Below are 23,972 nucleotides of genomic sequence, written 5' to 3'. Positions count from 1 at the left end.
GCACAAGTAACAGAAAATTCTGAACACGATCCGAGCAAGTTGAAGGAAATCAAACAAAACCTTTTAAAGTAACTTTGACGCACGCTAAAACCGGAGAGGACTCCAAATTGTAATCTCAAATGAAAACATAAAAACTTTCTCAACTTCGGAATTTCATGGGCTACGTTTTTAAAGTAAAAAACAGTCTTGGCCGTACGAAATTATTCCTTAAACTAATGTATTTAAAGTTGTAAGACTTCTCAGGTATATTTTCCGTTTGAAATTAAAGCAAAGCCTTTAGTTAATTAAATTTATCCATTCAAAGTTACACTTTTGATTCTAGAGGCGCATTTTTGCGGTTTCGCTAGTAAATTTAACCCTTTCTTGCGAGAATTAATTGAGTTTTTGTCGTCATTGTGGCGGCGGAGACGATCGAAGTTCGCCAGCTATTTTAGGGTTAATAATGCAGCTTTTGAGTTTTGTAAGGGTTCTGCAAATCAAATTAACTATCAATGGTTCGATTTTGAGCCGAAGTTTGGCTCCTTTGAGTGCTGGTTTTGAAATTTGAGAGCTCGCTTTAATTTCCCTCTTTCATGCAGTTTATTTACGTCAACATTGGGCGCAATAGGGTTACACAGTACATAGACAAACATAGGTAGGTAGTAAATAAAGCATAGATTATGACGGCAAGTCATATTTGAATATACTATTTGGTTGAATGTTTACTTTTTTAGCATTCTTTTCAGTTCTTGTAAAAGATTCCGTAGTTTAACTTCAGTGGTTACCTATAACAAAAAGACTTGTAGATATACAAGAAATCTAATTATCTGTTGTACTGTATTAAGTTTAGTGCCCAATTGATGAACATGGACAGTGGCCAGCCGAAGCCGTCTCTGGGTTATTCGTCTTTATGAAGTTTTATATGCGTTTGCTATAGTTTAGGTATACAACATTTCCAGGTGACAAAAATTACAATTCTCTCAGTCATACCTTCAATGCTGACATTCATGATATGTCCTTCTGTTGAAGAACAGATTCCTCTATAGCTCCTGTACCTGACTAAGGGCATGGCCTCGTGCAGTTTGCACAGGTGCAGTAATTTGGGCACACCAACGATAGTACGGGCAAGCCTTACATCCACTAAAAATAAATAAATAAATAAATCATTTATTCTGGTAAAAAAACCCTGCTTTTACATTTTCTTCTGCCAAACTGCAGACAATTTGTTAGCAGACGGAACTCCCTTAAATACAGATGGGTTAGCTTATTGCCTAGTTAATTAATAATTTAGTACGTCTTATTGCTTACTGTGGTGGTAATTTCATTTTGTTTAATAGAAACGTTTTCAATTTACATTTAAACATCCTAAATGATTTACATTCCCTTATATCATACGGTATTTCAATATACAATTTGGGGACCAGGTACCTTCTTCTTTTTCTATAATAATTATTACGACACGACGGAACCTCAATCTTTTTATCTTACTACCTTAGCAGTGTCAAACTGACATATTCGCTAATGCGTAACTTGCTTTCTATACATCTCGCTCGCACTAATATACGAGTTTGAGCGAGATGCACAGAGGTTACGCACACACTAGCGAATTTGTCAGTGTGAAACTGGTGGTAGAGGGTAGCGAATAGGTCTCACACTTTTAACTTTGAACTTATAATTTTTTCAAAGCTAATGCAGTAATAACCCTGTTTCAGGGTGTGCGTATAGCATTCTTTATTGTAAAATAGTTACCAAACTATGAATCAAGAATAAAGAGTAAGCTCGAAATGTCTTTAGAAATGTTAAGCTAGTTTCTGTAACGCACCCAAAACCCCTAGGTATGATAATAATGATGATAATACCTTCTTCTTCTTCTACGTAGCGTTTTCCCGGCCTAGTGCCAGGGTCCGCTTTCCTGCTTAATCTTCTCCATTTTGCCCGGTCTTGTGCATCCTCAGGATGGTAACTAACTATGTATATATTTTTATTCACAGGCATGGGAGGCGGCATGGGCCAGATGGGGGGCTACTACGGCGCGGCGTACGGCCCACTGGGCGCCAGCATGGCGGCGGCGGCGGCAGCAGCCGCGCAGCAAAACGCCATTTCTGCTGCGCTAACGCCTAACGCACAGGTAACAACACACGTTAAACTTCTAGGATCACTTGTAGGTCACTTGAAGCTCCTATCTAACGAGCATATTGATGCCTTGAGAGTCACTTGACGTAGTTAGGGTACTATGGCTCGGCGTAAGGCCGCTGGGCGCCAGCATGGCGGCGGCGGCAGCAGCCGCGCAGCAAAACGCCATTTCTGCTGCGCTGACGCCTAACGCACAGGTAACATATAACATATCTTACACTTATAGGATCATAATGCCTTGGGTGTCTTAAAGTCCTATTTTCATTTTCCATATTTCTAATGATGCGGGGTAGGGCCCGCTCATCTCCTACCTATTTTTAATGCCCTTACGATAATCAAAATAATGGGGACTAAGTTTGTATGGAGAAGCGATCTTTACTAAGCAGGTAAGCTGTTCCTTTAACATACATCACAAAGTCATCACAATTTTATGCCAAGACCCATTTCTAACCGTACAAAATCGTGCTAATGGATAACCGATATCTTCCATAATTACCTGTTGCATGATCGAGCACATTATAATTAATACGCCAGAAGCGTTGAAATCACTTTTACACCCATTTAGCGGGTTTGCTATTTTTACACCCGTGATTGGGTAAATCGCGTGAAATAAGGAGAGCGTGCGTGGAGAATACGATCTAACAAACTGCCAATTGGAAGATGAGTATAGAGAAAATTTGCTACTGGTATTCGTAGTTATTACTAACATATATGCATTTTTGGCGGTATTTTTTTGAATTTTCTCTGGGCCGGTATGTCAATAAATTAAACTCAATGTACCACTGACACAAGATAAACATTGTTGGGTTTAAATCATCATAATTATAAATAATTATTTTTTTTCGTGCAAAAACCCAAAATAATTTTCGTTGTCAAATATAAGTACCTAAGTAGCATTGCTTATAAAACTTAACAATGGGCTTATAATTGTATCTATCACTTTTTGCTGTGTTTTTACCGTAATATACGATTTGAAACTAATATTTTTTTTTATTGGGAGTAGTTTTTTATTTTATTTATTAAGGACCAACAGTGGCAACAACATTTTATAAACTAATACATTTGCGTCCCATTTAATGCAATTGCGCCATCAATTATAGGGGAACATAGCATGCATTAATACTATTAATAGTAAGCTACTTACTCTAAACAATTTAATAAGATAAAAAAACGATTGGTCATTTACTTATAAGCTAAAAAAACTATGTTTAACACTAAATGGTAAATAAACTAACCTAAAATCTATAATATGGAATGTCAAGACGCACTTCAATCGGGAATTGAAGCAAGTTTATTTTTCCTCTGGAGTTGCAGGTGTACATAGGCTACGGAGACTGCTTACCATCAGGCAGGCCGTATGCTTGTTTGCCACCGACGTAGTATAAAAAAAAACAGTTTATTTTTTAAACAACGTCAAGGAGAATCCTGTTCCACCGTGATACAGATTTTACTAGTACGGGGATCAGATGACGCTTACTCAATGTTTCATTGTATTTACCTTAAAAACTTATGTGTACAAATTATTTATAAGTACACCTTGTATCATTTATTACTTGTAAGCAGTTGTGAGCTATCATGTAGCTAAATAAAGTTTTTTTTTTAATTTTTTTTTTCATCCATAATCACGGATTTTGCAGCACCTTAACCATAATGGGCGTAGTACCTGTTACGAACCATGTAAGTCAGTTTCACAGCCCTGCGGCGTCATGCACCATTATTGGACAGGCGTGTAATGAAACGACATATTGTCTTCATCTTCAGCCATACCTTTTTAATAATTTTGAGCAAAAAACCTGTATTGTTAACAAGATTATTAACTACATAAAATGCGTTAAAATGCGTGTAAAAGTTGATGTAATTATTTTTTGTAGAATCCCTGAGGTAACTTGCAGGTGTTAGAAATTTACCGGCGGCGGAAAATTCTTGATATTTTTTATAAATCCGTAATCCGTTTACCGATGACGACATTATAAAGAAAACGTCACTTTTTGACATAGCCTAAATACCTACGAGTACGAAAGGGACGGACGATTTAACATATCGCTAACTGCCTGCGTCACACGCACGCTGTAATTTTTTTCATTATTTTATGATAGAATAGAATTGAATAGAATATTTTTTATTCGTAAACACAAATAAGACACATTATATTACATAACATAAAATAACAAAAACAAAGAAAGTATAAAGTGCCACGAAATGGCCTCATCTCAGCATGTTGCTGGTGGCTTCCAGCGCTGATCTTCCGATGCGATGATAGGGATAATCAATGTGGCTTTCCATAGAGAAGGGTCCTTATGCACATGAAGCATAAGGACCCTTCTATAATGGAACGCCATCAATATCGAAACTACACCGTTATTTCCCAATTAGCCAAAACCAGCTAACTTACATAAAAAAGGGTACTTAAACGATCAGAAGTAACTTACCTAACCTAAAAACGAATTCCGCAGCAAAATAGCATTCTGCTTTTCAAATAAGATTTTTTGACATGCTTTTTTTTGAGAGACGATTAAAAATATTTCTATAAAAAATAATGAATCGTAATTGTAAAAGAAATCTGTCAGTTACACCAATTTGAGTGCGATCTCCGAGCCACTCGATATCATTTATCTGCGAGGGTGCGAGACGATATGGCGGTTAACAGTAACTTAATCAAAGTATATTTCTAAAGTAGGCAACTAACATACCTATACATTTATTTCCAAAGTAGCTAAAACCAGCTAACAAACGTAAATTATGCTCAACCCTAATTCTAAAAGAAAATCTGTCAGTTACACCAATTTGAGTGCGATCTCCAAACCACTCCATATCATTAATCTGTGAGGGTGCGAACCATAGCGGTAACAAGCGATTCGTAACTAATGTCAACATTTATCTGTATCTGTGCAGATCGTATGCTCCTTGACAGCATTTTATGTAGTCTCCGGTTAGGTATTACGTCTCCTTTAGGCTTTTTGTTAGTAATAGTTGCGTGCTTATGCATATTTGTAACTAAATCTAACTAACTAACTATTGTGGCGCAGTGATCCAAAGAGGGTCTTGGCCTCAAACGAGAGAACGCCACCTGTCCCGATCCTGTGCCACTTCCTGCCAGTTATCGGCTTCGAGTTGGCACAGATCCGCCTGTACACTGTCGCTCCAGCGGTATCTGAGCCGACCCACTGGACGGCGACCAGTCGGTCGTCCCAAATAAGCTCTCTTAACACCTCGATCCTCACCCAACCTCAGTAAATAACTCGATCCTCACCCAACCTCAGTAAATAACTAAATCTAAGTTTTAATTTCCAAAGAAAGCAAAACGAACTTAGATAAAATAAAGCTGACAGTTACACCAATTTGGGTGCGATCTCCAAGCGACTCAACATCATTAATCTGCGAGGGTGCGAGACGCGACGGGTAACAGTTGGAACAAGGCCCGATTTGTAATGTCATCATTTGTCTTTACCCATCGTATGCTTCATGTCTACCTTTATTTATTAGGTTCCTTCTCTTGGGTTATTTATAGCATAACGGATTATAAAGAGGGGTATACCGCAAAATTGCAGAAATTCAAAAAAAATTAAAGTCTATTGAATTAAAAGTAGAAGCGCTGGTAGCCTAGTGGTAAGAGCTTACGAGTTTCAATCCGGAGTACTCATGAGCCGTGGACAAAAGCCGGGATAGCGCAATATGTAGGTATATTGATTGTCTACTTCTTCCTCGCGTTGTCCCGGCATTTTGCCACGGCTCATGGGAGCCTGGGGTCCGCTTGACAACTAATCCCAAGATTTGGCGTAGGCACTAGTTTTTTACGAAAGCGATTCCCATCTGACCTTCTAACCCAGAGGGTAAACTAGGCCTTGTTGTGGGATTAGTCCGGTTTCCTCACGATGTTTTCTTTCACCGAAAAGCGACAACGCGAGGAAGAAGAAGTTACCATGATAACAGTATTATTTTAGTATAAGTACAACTAATCATTTCAGACTTATGTAATAACAAGTACTTACTGAACTCAACATTTAGAAAGAATCAGTGACTAATTCTAGGGGGCGGTGCTCTCGACTCGATCTCATTAATCTGTTCATCGGAGGATCGGGGAGCGCATCGCTTGACTGAGGACTTACGACAACAAACATTGCGGTGTAAGAGGGCGTATAATAAAAGGGACGTTCATAACATATGCCCGACACATCATCGTCAATATCCTAAAAAAACTTTTGAACTTAAAATATCAAATAATCTGGAGGCTCATGTACCAATGGACTCAGAAATGTGGTGGTCATAGCAAAATTACTAAAAAACTTATAATTCACAGCAAAAGGATACACGATACGAGTTTTGCTGACCGTACATAGGTGTTGAATCCACTGGATCTAAAAGTATCGTTCAACATTTACAAATATGAAACATACCTCGTATCTATGAACTACGTTGTCTTCGGTTACCGCGAGAGTTACTCGTGAAATAAAATTATTATCCCCTAATCTCGCGATATAATCCTTGTTCATAGTTTTATTTCATATGAACTAAGTTATTTGGTTTTGTGTCTATTATAGGACATAGGACATTATTACACAAATTTACAAAAGTCCCACAGTAAGCTTATTAAGGCTTGTGTTGTAGGTAAGTAATAAATAAATATTTATAAATACTTAAATACTTGCCCCCTTATTCATAAACGTCTACTAAAGATGACAAGCCGCTAATAATCGTTTGTCCCTTTCCGACGTATTGGTATGATGGAAATGAACAAACGATTATTAGCGGCTTTTCAAGTTTAGTAGAGGTTGTCGTTGAGATTCAAGATGGCGAAGACGTCTCGAGAATATTTTTTTGTGTTTTGCTCATTTATGTTGTTCAAAGTGTAGTATTGATAGCTTATTATGCAGTGAACTATCGTGGAAGTGTGCAATTAATGAAAAACTAATCTTGAAACGCGTTTAACCATGTTTTAATCAACATCCGGCAATCCATCGTTGCTTTTAGTAAAATCCAGCTATCTCTTAAAAGCAACTACCGAACAACGTCATGCTCTGCGAGCACACATAAAACTTACAACGAAACTTGACATTGGCAAAATCATCATAGATTTGATAGAAGGCATATTTTAAAAGAAGAAGAAGTTTAGTAGACGTTTATGAATAAGGGGGATAGAAAATACAAAGTCAAATTGATGCACATAATACATAGACCACTTAGGTATAGGTACAGGGTATACTGACATCGAATATACCCCTAGAGGCCAAGACTGAATAAAAACATTGTACCAACCTGCCAACTAAGTAGGTATAATGTATCTCACATTTAAAAAACTGTTTCTACTCGTCCCTATGTCCACAATGATTTAAATTTCAAAAATTTAATGACGGTTACTACCCGCCGAAATCTGAAGCATATGCACTCTCAAGATAAACAATTTAAATCTAACAACCCACCAGATTTAAATCAATCAAAAATTACAATTAAAAAATGGCAAAAAGCAATGTTAATCCAATAAGGCCGGGGTGGAACCCTCTTTTACACTCCGTGTAGAGTGACGTAAGTGACTGAGTATACAGGGTGTTATTGGTGATATAATTACGAGGACCAACTTGGGTTTAAGGTACAGATTTTGGAAATAGCTTGTCTAGTTGTTGTGTAGTTTCTTTTAGTGTTTAAAGGATGATCCGAGTCACGTTAGAACGGTCTGTGCCGAGGTGTTCAAACTACGAGTATCCTAATATTCCTATGGTTATTTTCGTCTGTCATCCATCTACCACAAATGATATAAAAACCTCGGCTTTCGCTTTGATGGCAGATAATTCTGCCTAATATAGGTATATCTGGGAAACTATATCCTTTCTATTTATTTAAATTATGTAAATATGTAATCGGGATCAATCTTACACAGATCGACCTAAATCCTAACTAAGCAAATAATAGGTACCAGGCGATAATATACACACTTATATAGAAATACATCCTGAATGACATAGATATATCTATAACTCAGGATTCGTGATATACACAAAAAAATACCCTTTCCGGGATTCGTACCCAGGACGTCCTAATTGACCCCGATGTTAGAGACACCCTGTAGCACGTTACTTACACCCATTTGCGTAGATGGCGTAGTGTTAAACACATCTCCGGGAGATTAAACGCCAAACAGAGGGGAGGATGGCGGAATTAATTGTACAAGCTAGTGTCAAGTAGCTGGGGTGCGTTATGTCTCAGTCCAGTTTAGCACTGATTTACGTCATTGGCCTTATTTTTAGGTTAACAGACTTATTATTTTTTTGGTAATGCCTTATTTTTAGGTCGTTGGCCATATTTTTAGGTTATTGGCCTTATCAAAAAAGCACTTTCTATATCCGATGTTACAGACACCTGTAGCACGTTATTTACGCGCAGTAGCATAGATGACGTAGTGTTAACACATCTCCGGGAGATTAATAGCCAAACAGAGGAGAGGATGGCGGAATTAATTGTACAAGCTAGTATCAAGTAGCTGAGATAAGAGTATGTAGCAAATAAGAGTATGTCTCAGTCCAGTTTAGCACTGTGTTAGGTAGTTGGTCTTATTTTTGATTTAGGTAGGTTAATGGCCTTATTTAAAAAGTACGTTCTATATCAATCCCTGATGTTACAGACACCCTGTAGCACGTTACTTACGCCAACCATTTGCGTAGATGGCGTAGTTTTAAACACATTTTCGGGATATTAAAACAGAGAGAAGGATTGAATTTTACAAGTTAGTGTCGCGTAGTTGGGGTGCGGATTCATGTCTTAGTCCATTTTAACACTGATTTAGGTTATTGGCCTTAGGAAAAGGAAGGACTGGAATGATTCGCATGCTTCTGGTAAGCTTCGGTAGGTTAGTTGGTTAAGAGCGATCGGGCCGGTGTCGCAAGCTCGAACCTTTCCCGAAGCGATGAATTTTTCCACTTTTTCTTTGATATAAAGTAAAAAAGTAATGGGCCTTATTTATAAATATGTAGGGTATTTAAAGCCACTGTCAGGTACATATAAGCCATCTGTGTTATTTGAAAGAAAAAAACCTCTAAATATACAGGTTGGCCCAAAAATACGTCTGTTTTTTTTACTGACATTTTAAGCAAAATTATATATATCATATAAGAAACTATTATTTATTAATATAACGGCAAAATTGTTTTTTAGTAATTGTTCCTTCAAATTCATTCATATTCGTGATTTTACATGATGCTTACTGAAGAAAATAGTACTATATAATATTACACGTACACCTTGTTTATTTTTATTCAGCCATTTTGAACTCTTCACCCCTGGCTTAATCCAAAAACTGTTATTAGATCCACAAAATTACTTTCTCCAACGAAGACAGATATTGTACAGTCTATTACTAAACTGAAAAGAAAAACCTATCAGTAGCCCCTCGATCCATCACCCATTGTGCGACTTTAATAGACCCCGAACTATCGAATGAAACGCATTTTTTTCGATTTACGTTTGGAATCGACCCCCGTCCGAGAAACAATATAATCAGCTACCATTGAGTTTGAACAGTATTTTACCTGTATTAAAAATGGTGAGTGCGCGTTTTTAACGAATCATTGTGGTGATTCGATTATGGTATGGGCAAGGGTCGGGTTTGGGTCACCGGGTTATAGATTGTCCGTGGCTAATTAGCGGAGTTGTTTACGTTTGCGACAAATGTGGGACAATATTTAACTTTAAACTGTCATGAGGTATACTACCATTAAACTAAAAACTAGTTTTACGGTTTACACTCACGTGTTTTTAATTTTAACTTTTTAGTCACTCGCGCGACATGTTGCGGAGAGCCTAGGTCTGCTTTCTCAAGCACTAACCGCCGTGCTTCGCGTATTGCTCCGCGCCGCGTCGCACGCTGCGCGCGCGCTGAGAAAAATCGGTTGGTGGAGGTCTTGCGCTGTGGTAGTAGGCGGGCATAGTGGTGTGGTTGGGTCACCTAGCACTCAAGGCATCAAACTTACTCAAAAGCTTTCGCCGAATCCTTTCGAAATCGAAAGTCGATCCCGATAAAAGTACCTACAATCGTTACGCATTCAATTAATTGGATTCATTCGTGTTAGTTCAATTAAAATTGCTTTAGAATGGCCGTTTAGTTACGTCATAGTTTGGACAAAGGGAGCCCCGTACAATAGGGTTTCAATTAAGGTATTATTTGTTTGTGAGACTGACAGCAATGGGAGGAATGGGTACTGCGTAGTTATCTTCATAAAGTAACTAGTATGTTGGAGACAAAAGGAAAGGTTTATTTTGGGCAAGATTAAGTACCAGCCCAAATTATTCACCTCCATATTAAGCACATTCAAGACTACAGGTACTTATATCAGCCAGGTATAGCCATTATGTGATTTTGGATAATTTTCTTGATAACCAGAACTGACCCCGAACCCTGGTGGTATTACGGGTACATTATTAAAGGTAGATTTACTGTATTTAAAAAAAAAAAAAACTATTTCGCTCACCCGACTTTATCATATCAACGCTTTTTTGACGACCAGTTTGGCCCAGTGGGTAGTGACCCTGCCTACGAAGCCGATGGTCCCGGGTTCAAATCCTGGTAAGGGCATTTATTCGTGTGATGAGCATGGATATTTGTTCCTGAGTCATGGGTGTTTTCTATGTATTTAAGTATTTATAAATATTTATATATTATATATATCGTTGTCTAAGTACCCTCAACACAAGCCTTATTGAGCTTACTGTGGGACTTAGTCAATTTGTGTACTAATGTCCTATAATATTTATTTATTTATTTATTTAACGCTTTTAGTTACGCTACACTTTAAAATGTCAGAAAGCGATGTACTTATGAGTTATGACGTTCGATTAATTAAGGTGAGATTGCCTTGATATTATAATAATAATAAAATAATAATTCAGCCTATATACGTCCCACTGCTGGGTACAGGCCTCCTCTCATGTGCGAGAGGGCTCGGGCTATAGTCCCCACGCTAGCCCAATGCGGATTGGGGACTTCACATACACCATACATATATATTTATTATTATTATTATTTGTTTATTTATTAACAATATATTTACACGGCATTATAGACAAGCCAATACACCGCAACGCAACATATCCTCCTAAACTCCTTTAAACTAAACGTTTTAGCTTATTCGTTTTTATCTCTCATCTTCGGAATCTGTGGTTCAAGTTATTCCGTCTATTGAGGCCCATCCTGAATAAGATAAGCTAATACGTACTGTAAATAGTAACGCAATACCTCACGTAATATAAACTAAATATTAAGAAAATACGACGCCCACTGACCTTTCCACAGAACTCGATCAATGTTTCCAATCGTCCCCCACCTGTTGTATCGATTATGCATTTCATCAATACGAGGACGACATTGACATCGCCCGTATTCTTATTGCTTTCATTTGTCCATCATTCTACCCTAAGTCGGCAAACTTTTTAAGAAAAGCTTATTCAGAAGAAAATCGATAGATAACTGTACAACCAGCATCAATGATCGCGGCTAGAATAACATGCCAAAAACTTATATCACGGTTTTTTACAAGCTTTTATTATTTATCTTTGGTAGTGTCAAATCTTGGAAGCTTAATTTGACCCACTTCCCGATTTCTGATTGAGCTGAAAGTCTGTATACATATGTAAGGCGAGACGAGCTGATCTGATGATGGAGATAGGAGGTGACCATAGGAACTCTGTGATGAAACAAAACAACGCAACCTAATTGTGTTAAGGGTTTTTAGAATTATCTCGATGATAGTTGCCCGTGGTAAGAAAACAGTCACTGACAAAAATGAAATTTTTGCCAAAAACTTATTTATCATAAGCAATTACCGTCGCCCATGACCACTTGCGACACCTTGCGTTCTCGGCCTTTAAGATGGGAATACGCTCTTCCCTGAAAGGTTTGAAATTCGTTACGGTGCGGAAATACTAATGATAGTACATCTCTGCAACACTAAAATTTCATGTAGCCATTTCATTTCATTTCTTTAATTAGCCAAGGTATGGTTGGACCGGACCGATACAGTGTTATGTTTACGATGCTTGATATATAAATAATCTTTACTTAATTTAGTCGTTATCTTTTATCTATTTTTCAATTTGTTCACTCTATATTATTCTATGTCTTTTTGCTTCTTGTCTGTTACCTTTCGTGATTTTTCTCACTTGATGGTCTCATCGGAAGATCAGCGCTGGAAGCCACCAGCAACATGCTGAGATGAGGCCATTTCGTGGCACTTTATACTTTCTTTGTTTTTGTTATATCATGTAATTTAATGTGTCTTGTTTGTGTTTACGAATAAAAATTATTCTATTCTATTCTATTTTAGCCTATCAAAACTTGTATTAAAAAATCACAACTTATTTTATAGCGGGAAAATATGAATTGCGTATTTTTTTAATATTAAGGAATAATTTTCAGTCATATGTGTCAGATAAATGTCAGTCATGTGGACCATTAAAAGAAGTCAAAAATGTTCCGAAACCTTCGTCTATCTGTATGCAAATCCTTTACTGTCCATGCCGTCAAGTTATGGAACGAGATTCCGGTGTCCGTGAGGCAATCCCAATCTGTCGCATCACTCAAGGAGAAGCTTAAAAAATTGTGGCTTTCCGATACTTTGGTTACGACTTCCTAGTTCTATTGAGTACTTCTAATTTTTTAATTTCCTTTACTTTTCTGGTTCGAATTCATATTTATTTATATTATATATTGAATATTTATTTATTTTTATTTATATCTATATGTATGCATTATTTTATGGTTATTTTTCTATCTATGTATATTTGTATCAATGTGTATTCAAAACGTGCATTTCATTAATTTCAGTGATTGTACACTTTTGTTTGTGTTTGTCATTCATTCACCGTTACTTCTGTTTTACTCATTTCCTCAAAGGTTAACTGGAAGAGATCCCATACAGGGATAAGTTCGCCTTTGTTGTATTTAATTTACTCTGTAACTGTGTTTTTCGTGTTTTTATTTCTATGTACAATAAAGTATATACATACATACATTATTCCGTTACTGCTTTACTATTATACTTCTTACTTATTTGCCATCGCCTCTATATAAACAAGTCTGATCAAACCTTTAGGCTAAACACAAACACACCCCACACACAGATAGCCGTAAGTGACATTCAATCCTTACCACATTATTCCCTTTTAAACCTGGATAATCTCGCTCGTAAACAATTTAAAATTTTAACGCTCGGACACAGCTTATAGCAGCGTCACCAGTTTATGACGCTATAAAATAGCGGCGTATTGTGCGTAAAGTGCTGTCGCTGGATAAGCCTGATTTAGCGCTGCGCGGTCGTATGTTAGGGGTAATGCGGGACACACGGCTGGTACGAATGGAAAGCAGGCCCGGATTTAGACCTAGGGTCTCTAGGCACTTGGTATGGCACTTGGAATTTGGAATTAAGACCCGGGCTTTGTGGACCTAAGGGGAAATCCGGCCCTGATGGAGAGTGGACATAATCAATTAACCAACAACCAAACATGCATAATGCAGACCAGTTATTACTTTAGGTAATCAACCTACGTCCCCACTTAATGACCAACATCTATCTAACAAATGTTAGATGTTTATGACCGTTTTATTAAATAATTACTAGGGTGGATTAAAACTATTAATATATATATAGTTAATACATTGGTTCATCTACAATTTAATTCATTCCTTTGTGTAAAGTTGCCCCAATAAAGGTAAAAAAAACAACTCAAAACTGTTTTAAGGCCTAAGCTTACCAGTTATAAATGCACCAAATACAAAGTTTTAAATCCAGCATTTAAAATATCTAAATTTAAAGTACTTCGCTTTGTGCTTCATAATAGTTATTTACGATACAAGTGCGAAAAAATAGGAAACTCGTAACGAGTGGCAATACATTAAGGCCCTGCATCGAAAAATAACGGGATCTTTGAAGCGTGGCAGTGGCTAGCCCCGGGAACAAACAGACGTGATTTTCGGATATATGTATCTTGACTATATGATAAGAGGTATGATACTAGTCGAAACAAAAAGGCTTAAAATTTTCTCGATAGAATATAAATCCAAAGTTACATCTACATTTTTAGTGTTTACCTCAGTGCAACTAGAAAACACATCTTCATCCAGCATAATCCACTTTAAAGTAAAGGTTTTCATCTCGTCTTAAACATCATTCAACTAAATATTAACTTATTATCTTATACAAACGGATTTATTCTCGTTTTTGATTTTATGAATTCAACAGAAAACGCCCATTTTACGCAGTTCGACTTCTCTTTTTGTCATGCGTCAAAGTCATATATGCGTCCTTTATGCCAGTAATGTTAGATGGCCGTGGTGCCTCAAAGAGGTAAGACCTATGTCAAATCGCGCAGCGCTTCAAATTACGTAAAATCGACATATCCAATAAACGTTGAGTCGTAGCTCTATTAACTAGTAACGGAATCCGAGGTCTACTACGAATGGAGCTATCTTTACAGGCCTATACGTTACGCATGTGTGCGTGTTTGCTTAGCTACGTCAAAGTCAAATACTCTTTGAACAATTACAACGGGTAAGGAAGTTTCGACAGCATCTGTAATGTATCGGTAGCTGTGTGGTCGTGTAGACACCAAAGAAAAAATGCGAGACATCTATAGACCAATCGAATCTAATCGTAACTTTTTGTTTTCTTTTTTTGTTACTATATAATATCTTTATTGCTTATTTTCTATTTTATTGTAAAAGTAAATCTTGTCTGTCTTATACAGAAATAAAGTTATTCTTTTAAATATGTGTATTAAAAACATATTTTAATGACACGAATTATTTTATTTTATTCATACCAATTTTTCTATAGCCTAGGTAATCTTTATGTAAAACAAATATACTTATTATATAAAAAAAAACGAAAAAAATCAACATGTTTATTAGAAAAAAAAAACTCGTTTGCACGGGCCGGGGTTTGAACCAGCGACCTCTGATTTGTAATCCGCATGCCTTAAGAACAATTCACATAATTTATTTAACAGGATACTGTCAAAACGTCAATGACTAATATGACTTTTCAGCAAAGAGTAAAGTAACTATGCTTTTCAGTTTGATTTTACTTGACAAGGAGCAATAAGAAAAACGTACCGAATCGTCCCTTTCTTAAAATTGCCATTCAAAGAGAGAGATGGGCATTGTGATAAGAGAGGTATGGGCATTGTGAATTTCATCACGCTTTGTGTGGTAGGGCACAGCCAGTACAGAAAACCGCAGCCAAATAACACTAGACCCTACTCATAGTGTTGTGTTCCTGCCGGTGAGTAAGGTTGCCAGAGCTCAACGAGGGGGGGGGGGGGGGCGAGTTTAGGGTCGGCAACGCGCATGTAACTCCTCTAGGCGTACATAGGCTACGGAGACTGCTTACCATCAGGCGGACCGTATGCTTGTTTGCCACCGACGTAGTATTAAAAAAAAAAGAAAATTCAGCTCGTGTGTGGTGCTATCTATAGTTTTTTTATATGGGTACGCTGACAGCTGTCGTTTCAATACGATTTTGCGAGATTTGGCGTTTTTAGGTTAATAATTATATAGAGATAACACCTGTCACCCTACCCATCGAGTTTGAAAAATACTATAAATGTTAACATATACAGGCTTACCATCAAGCGGGCCGTATGCTTGTTTGCCACCGACGTAGTATAAAAAAAAAAAGAAAATTCAGCTCGTGTATGGTGCTATCTATAGTTTTTTTATATGGGTACGCTGACAGCTGTCGTTTCAATACGATTTTGCGAGATTTGGCGTTTTTAGGTTAATAATTATATAGAGATAACACCTGTCACCCTACCCATCGAGTTTGAAAAATACTATAAATGTTAACATATACAGGTGGTTTTTGATAATGTATATCTTAGAACTTACACTGTTTTTAATTTTTTTTTTCAGATTTTAAAATTATACTTTTTTTACCTTAATAATATATCTTAGTCTTGACAAAGACGATTAAAGTTTTATACTTAGCAAAATCGCTTACTAACAATGTCTTTCCTGTAAGTTTAGGCAACTGCTATAGCAGATACCACCATTTAACAGCAGTATCAGTTCATTACACTTGGTTCGGTGCTTCAACCTCTTGTCTAACTGTCTGATAATTAAAGTAGTTCCTAATAGACGGCGTTGTGCAATTTTGGATATCCCGATCAAACTTTTCATTTCAGAGGAACGCGATTCTGTGTTGATAATGTTAGTCAATACTTTATTTGTCCATGCTCTTGAAACCATTAGCCAACCAATTAGCTTATGGCGGGCATTGAAGGGTCGTTCTTTGAAATCAGATTATTAAATATAATTTCAATATAAGCCCATCAATCGAATAGGCATACATTTTGGTCAATTTCTTACCTATCAGGGGAATAATAAAATCGATAAAAAGAATGTAAAAGCGACGAGGGAATGAAAAAAACCGACAAGGGAATGACAAGGAATGACATAATGACAATGAATTTCGGAACAATTACTTCCAAAATAATACACTGAATCATAGAACGCTCTTAGCAACTTAATGTTATTTTTAAGATCTATAGAACGAAGTACCAAACGTTGATTTTAGTTGAAACCCCAGTCCAAAGGCATTGAATGAGAACCAGGGGAAAAGAAATAAGTATGTCTTTGATCGACTGTTATGATTACGATAATTTTTACTTAATCCATGAAAGTAAATAATCATTTACTTGACATATGATTTTACATTGTACATGCCCATGAGGAATACATTTTATATCAAAACACACGGGAATGAAAATCACAGTGAACCAAAGCCACGGGAACAATATTATGAAATCGTTTATTTCAGGTGAAAGACCCATAATTACATCACAAACAAACGAAAATACAATACAAATTAACTTAAATTAAAAACAGTCAAAATAACAATCATAATCATACGTCAATTTTGTGTTACCTGTAAGAATAGCATATATTTTTAAGAAAATAAGTAAACTAAATATCAATATCCTTAGTAATTTACCTCTAGTTTTATGTCAACCTAATATCCTAAATCATTTATTAGAAACATATTAAGAAGTTCTAAATGTCACGGAACGTGTAGTGTGACTTCCTCGGATTTTATGATATTTTATTTTTCTTTGAAAGTGTTTTTGGAAGAATTTTATATCAAATGTTAACACTTACACCTATTCCACAATACGGTTTAAAAATTGTATGGATATATAACGACTTTATAACAATTTTAATAACATACATCTTGTGATCAGTTTTCGTGTCACCGCCGCGCGTGGTAACATAAACATGCAGTACTCGGTAGAAAGTTACCTTTACGTCTGGCAGCCTTTTTAACGCTTTTTTTTTAGAACAGCAATACTGTGTTGGTGTCAGATTTGCAAATGGCTGAAGGGAGAAATGTTGTCGAAAATTATTTTTTTGCGTTAATTAAAAAAAAAAGGTCAACCTTAACGCGTCACCGCCATGTTTGAGTTTTTAAAAGTCAGTGCTCATTTCACGTTATTGTTTGTAACATAAGATATACCTAATACATTCGAGATTGAGCTAATTATTTAATATTTGCAAAAAGGTAATTTTTAGGTAATACCGAACATGTTTCAAATTGTCACGACAGTGGCCTCAAAATTCTCTCCCCGCCACGGACTATTGAATCCACGTTCGTGTCATATAGATACGTGGTCGTAACATTCTCAATTCGTTTGATTAATTTAGAGGCATATTCACTCTTTAGAAATGGATTTTATTAGCTACGTTCATTTGTTATTATTGCCCAACTGCCGAAGCAGAAAAATGGTTTCCGCGTGTATGTGGATGTATGATGTGTATCCGATTCTTTGTCACGCTCTACAGCGTTAGTTTGACGAATTTCAACGTATGAGCTGTCATTCGATGTGTCGTAGTCATGGGAGTAACTTAGGCTATATTTAAAATATTGTATAATTCAAAATAGTGGAGTTGGCCGCCAAAATGCCGAAACGTCACGGCTGAGGGACACTTTGTGACAACCGTGATTATGTACTCATTTTATTTACCTTTCCTGAGGGTATTAAGCTTGACCATATGCATCAAAAAATGCTTTTTATACGTAACAATATGTGAAAAATATTTTTCTGGACACAATTTAAGAATCACCCTGATTGTTTGAGTAATTGTTTAAAAGTTTCACTTTTTTGTAGTTTTCGTTGTTACCATATACTTACTTTTTTTTTTATATGTAGGTGACAACTGTGATTCACTATCATCCGAAAAATTGGTCGTCGGAAAACGGCACCCTGTATTTCCTGCCTCAACAATATATTACTAAATAAAATATGATAACTAACAATGTAAGATACCGAATTTAAAAAGATAGGTAGTGTTATACCTACAATTATCTATACTATTGACATCTTCCAAAAATCAACAATAAAAATTGGCTATATTGTAGTCTCAGATTTATTACAATTTACAACAATATAATTTTTTATTTTCTAGTAGCAAGTAATAACGCCATCTTTTTTATTTTCTAAGAATTAAGTTTCTGGCCGACCGCGTATAATCGTAGTTAACTTTTGTAACGCTAGATGGAGCTTTCACCTTCACGTGCGCCGCGGACTCCGCGGAGCGCTTCCATGTGTGCGTGCTAGCGGGGAGTGAGGAAGCTATCGGGCGTGGCTTACGAACCGGTATTCACGGCTTTAGTAGGCCCTTAAAACACGACTGAAGGGAGTGTTTTAAATCGAAACGAGCTGCGAATTACCTATTCGCACATGTATCGTACAACGTTTTACAGTACATACCTATGACCCTTTAAATTTTCGACATAGTTACATAATGGGCTAATTTACGCACTAGTGCGGAAAAGTAGAACCATATGTACTGTAAATGAGTATTGTTCGTCCAGCGCACGAGCAGTGTGTATCGTTCATATAATATTTTTCCCACAATACCTGACACGGTTCATTAAATTCCAAATAATCGATATATTTGTGCGCTTGTCGCTGTGATTTGTAGACACACAATCACACACTTTTCCAAACGGCTTTAAAAACCTAATGTGTACAAAGGTACAATATGATGTATGTACATTTTGGTACTTACGACCTAAAGTCAAATAATAAGGACGTAAAGGTCTTGGTTGTAGGTGTCATTCAATTTATATGAATCACTTTATAAATAAATTATATTTTGAATGAAGTTATTAATGAGGTGCTTAATGCAAAGCCGGATTTAACCAGTTGTGGCCATTCATACATTTGATAATAATTTAAATAAAATTAACTACTTTTTTAAATGCATTGTGATTGTGAAGGTGGTGATCGGAAAATATTTTGACATGTAGCCAGCCACATTATAGCCAAACAATAAATTCATCTTAATTTGATTTGCATTTAACGCATTCAGTAGCTGAATAGAAAAAGAATGAGCATACTTTTATGGTTAAATAATTTACTATTGAATTACACTTATTAGTTTTTTTTGCGTTAAAGTTAGTTATACTTAGGTAAAAAACTTAAGTAAGTCACCTGTTGTATGTAGTTGTGACGTGTTCGAATAGACAATACATGTTTAAACGACACACACAAACAAAACAAAAGTTTTTTACCTATAATTTACGATGGTCATATGTGTATAGAGAAGCATAGGCTTTACTTATATTTATGGATGTAATTACCAACAACAAAATCTCAGAAAATTAATAAATAAAACTTATAAACTAACATGATACAATCCTAAATGATATTTAGAAAAACCCTACTTCTAAACTAACACAAAAAATCACCCATGACAAGGTTGCGTAGATGCTGGCAGAATTACCCCGCTGAATCGCAATACAACAGCAACTAAATTGTCCTTTTCATTGTTACAGGTGGGTTCCACAATGGACATGTCCAAGTACTCCATCGAGGCCGAGAAATACCGGAGCTACGGCATGTACCCCGACCCTTCAAGGGGCTACCTCGACTCCGCCGCGCTCTCCAAGGCCTACATGTACATGGACCAGCAGCAGCAACGGTCTTACCCCATGGACATCAGTAAGATGTACTCCGAAGCATCCGCGGCGGCCATGGCTGGATTAAACTCAGTTGCCCCAGCACCGTCGAGCTTATCCCCACGTTCCCCAGCAGAATCTCCCGACACAGCCGTCAAGGGGCATGATCGTACTGAAGGCAGCTCATCCTCAGGATCAAATCCATCCCCGTCACTCCCATATTACCAAGGATCCCCAGGAATCCTCATGCCACAATATCCAGCTCAATATACCCAGGCTAGCCAAGGTGGCGAGTTCCGACGGCCGCTAACAGTTATATTTTGACCTGACACGTAAGCGCGTTCGTTAAAAGTTGCGCGAGCGGTTTATTTATTGTGCTCGTTTTTGTTTAAGTTTGGGAGTTTTGCAGTTTTGTGTTGGTTCCACTGCGGGTAAAGCGGACTGTATTTTTTTAACATTTGTGTCGTTTACAACTAGGTGTAAGCACCATGCAATATAGACAACGGGTACATACTTACCCAGTAATTTAGAAAGGTCATTATCTTAACAGAAATATGTCCGTATTAGCCCCGTGTTATTAGCCCAGTCGCGCATTCTTTTGTTTCCTATTTTTCACGATTTCGTGTTTTCCAAAGTTCCTCTTTTCGTTTCCTCTTGTAGGATTAGAAATTATATTGTGACTTAGATTCTTGTATATTGTAAATATTGAAGTTCCTAGTGCGTAAGTAAATGTAAAGTATTGGTAGATATTTATAGTCCAATACAAATGTAAGTTTCAAGCCTCATGGCTTTCATATTTGTCGTACGAAGTTTTATGATCAAAGTTCAATCGAAACCGGTATATTTTGGTTGGTGTGATTGGTAAGATATTATCAACAATAATTTAAATAAGATTAGGTGGAGATAAATAGGGGAAAGTTCAAATGAGGACAGTACATTCTTACCCGCATTTACTTTGTTAACCTACGTCATATTTTTTTGACACACTCACAGGCTCACATGATTTTTATTATGTACGCTGCCGCTGCCAATGTATAGATGTATTTTGTATCTCAATTATTATTGATGATAATTACCATTACATACTTTAGTACGTACTTATGTACAAGTGTATATGTATCTTCACCGATTTTACAGTTCTTTTTTTAATATAAAAGCTACAAATTAATAAAAAATACTCTAAACAATATGTCCAATTTCACTCACAACGATTCTATGTGTTAACTCAATGTAAATAAAATATTTGGATATATTAATTTGTATATAATAAAGGATTAAGCTAACTTAAATTAATAGTTTCGTCATTAGATCTAGATAAGATTAAGGCCTTAGAAGCAATTGTTTTCGTTCATCTGCGGTTAAAGAGACGCTCGCCCAAACGCAGCGGTTTTAGTGTCAGTGGCCATGCCCTAATCATGCATTTATATGTTGCCATACCTTTTATATCTCAATCATAATTTATTTCTGAATAATAATACTAGAAGTACAAATGTTTGTTTTTTCTTCGGAGAACGGTCTTTTTGTTTTTATTTTATTTAAGCCATTTAAGGTAAGGGTAACTTACCTTATTTTTTTTTGTTAAAGTTACAACAAACGCATTGTGATGATTTTGGTACTGTTTTTAACTTTCCATCGTTAAATACAAATCATTGCTTTGTGTTTAAGATAAATTAATGATTTAATTTGTGTTTTGTTTTGTTTTACTATTCAATCATTTTGTTCTGTTAATAATTATCAATTACATATCCATATGCACTGATTGAAATAAAAAGAAAACAATTCATTTATAAAATTATGTATTTTATTTATTTGCTCAATTATTTCGATGTAAAACACTTTCAAATCTAGGCTGATTTTGCAAAGGCAATTATTGTATATTAAAGTCGAATGTATAGATGAGACTATTTACTAGAACTTGATTAAAAATTATAATAAATACGTAAATAAAATAATATTGAAAAATCGATTTCGTGCTTTAATTTTTTAAACCTACATTTTTATCGATGTTACAGACAGACGTTTGGTATGTTTTTATTTGTGTATGTAAGTAATGTACCATAACTGGTCCTAGTTTGCTCCTCTGTGGGATTTTATAGTCCAATTCTGTAAAATGATGTGACGTATAAATCGTATAATATATTGATTTGCAACGTTAGTCATAAGCTATTCATAATGTCCTCAATTTGGAGCAAATATTCGAGTAAAGGACCATATCACGTTAAGTGACATCGAATGACATATAATGATCAATTTATATGATCTAGCCACGACATCTATTGTATATATCTTTACCTACTACTCACATCACTATGCCTTATTGAGCTTACTGGGTCGGGACTGGATCGATTTATTTGCGTTGGAGACTGTCAGTTAGAACAAAAATTTGACAAAAGTTCCGAATAAATGACCGGCCGATATCGTCTGGCGATATGTTAGTCAGTGGTCAGCTTTACATGCAACACATTCTATCAGATACAGAAAAGGACCAGGTACCTACGTAACGCTATTTTTTATCACTTCTCTTAAATTCGATACCTATAAGCATGATAACGTTTGATACTTAATTTAGTTTTTAACGCAACGGTTATTAGAAGTAGTACAGATTTCTGGAGATTATTAAAATAGCTGCGATACGTGTCACGTCCCTGGTAAAGTAGCCCTTTTTGCCCCAAATATTAGGTAGTTTAAATACTAAAATCAAACCAAAATAATCATAGCTTTCATAGATTTGATATTAAAATTGATATGTTATGTATTTGTATATAATATATTATACCACAACTACAACACCTACCTCTTATAACGCAATATGGTGGCCGCTTTCGGATGAAAGAAGCCCCTGGCGTCCGTTGGCTCGTTGGGTGGACGACATTCGGAAAATTGCGGGACACTTCTGGATGCGATTAGCTCAGGATCGGGACAAGTGGCGTACTGGAAGAGAGGCCTATGCTCAGCAGTGGGCGATAAAAGGCTGATATGATAATGATGATGATGATGATAGGCACTTAAATCAAACGCCACTTTTTATATGAATTTTCAGTATTAATCCAAGTGCAATTTACTAAACCACACTTAAGTGCGTAAAATGAAACCCCACTTCCTAACTATTTTCACAAGCCATAATACAGCAATATTTATGCTGTCATTATCACCTATCAATTATTTTTAAACCGCTGCAATAACACTGGCAACCCCTTTAATAAAACAATCGACACTCGCTTCAAACTCCAAGCTATTTCAAACCTTAACTGTATAGAAATAAAACTCAAATTAGTTTGGCATTGGAGATGGAATAATGACGTAGAAATTAGTTAAGAGCGCACCCTCCCCAATGTTTTTATTTTTTATTATTTTTCTTAGGTTTTTGATAAAATATGCGTTGATAGATATCATTGGGGTAGTGATTTGGCATAATATAAACACGGGTGGCGAAATACGATGGAACAATAAACAGGGCACCCTCTTGTGTTGGAAGGTGGAAATAGGTTCACAGGATGTTCTATAATTGCAGTTGTTTTTTACTTACCAAACTATGCGTAAGAGGTTGTCTGGAAGAGATCGTTCTTTAGCGATAGGACCGCCTGTTGTCTACTTCTACATTTAATCAATTGCTACAAGCTTTTATCTAACTTGCCCTGTTAGTATGTATGGAACAAATCGTGCACGTTAAATTTGATTCACTTCCCGGTTTCCGATGAAGCTGAAAATTTGCATACATATGTAAGTCGGGTGACAATGCAGTATTATGGTACCATTAAGCTAATCTGATGATAGCGACAGGAGGTAGCCATGTGAATTCTGTGATAAAACAACGCAACCTAATTGTGTTTCGAGTTTTTAGAATTGTCTCGATGAGTATTAGTTGCCTGTGGAAAAAAAGTACAGTCAGCGATAAAAGCTTGTACCAAAAATGAAATTTTT

The 23,972-nt window shown here is 36.3% G+C and overlaps 1 protein-coding gene across 1 annotated transcript in view; it reads left to right on the top strand.

Moving 5' to 3' along the window:
- The window catches only part of LOC133518133 (transcription factor Sox-21-B-like), an 85,852-nt gene extending 63,835 nt beyond the window's left edge, over nucleotides 1–22,017 (top strand). The window contains exons 4-5 of the mRNA XM_061851715.1: nucleotides 1,971–2,107; nucleotides 19,929–22,017. Of these exons, the coding sequence (XP_061707699.1) occupies nucleotides 1,971–2,107; nucleotides 19,929–20,375 (584 nt within the window). The 3' untranslated portion in view covers nucleotides 20,376–22,017. The remainder of the gene's footprint in view (nucleotides 1–1,970; nucleotides 2,108–19,928) is intronic.
- Nucleotides 22,018–23,972: the final 1,955 nt, after the last annotated feature.

The sequence above is a fragment of the Cydia pomonella genome, chromosome 5, assembly GCF_033807575.1.
Source record: "Cydia pomonella isolate Wapato2018A chromosome 5, ilCydPomo1, whole genome shotgun sequence".
NCBI lineage: Eukaryota > Metazoa > Arthropoda > Insecta > Lepidoptera > Tortricidae > Cydia > Cydia pomonella.
The sequence above is the reverse complement of the archived record's forward strand: the minus strand, read 5'-3'. Positions and strand labels throughout refer to the sequence as shown.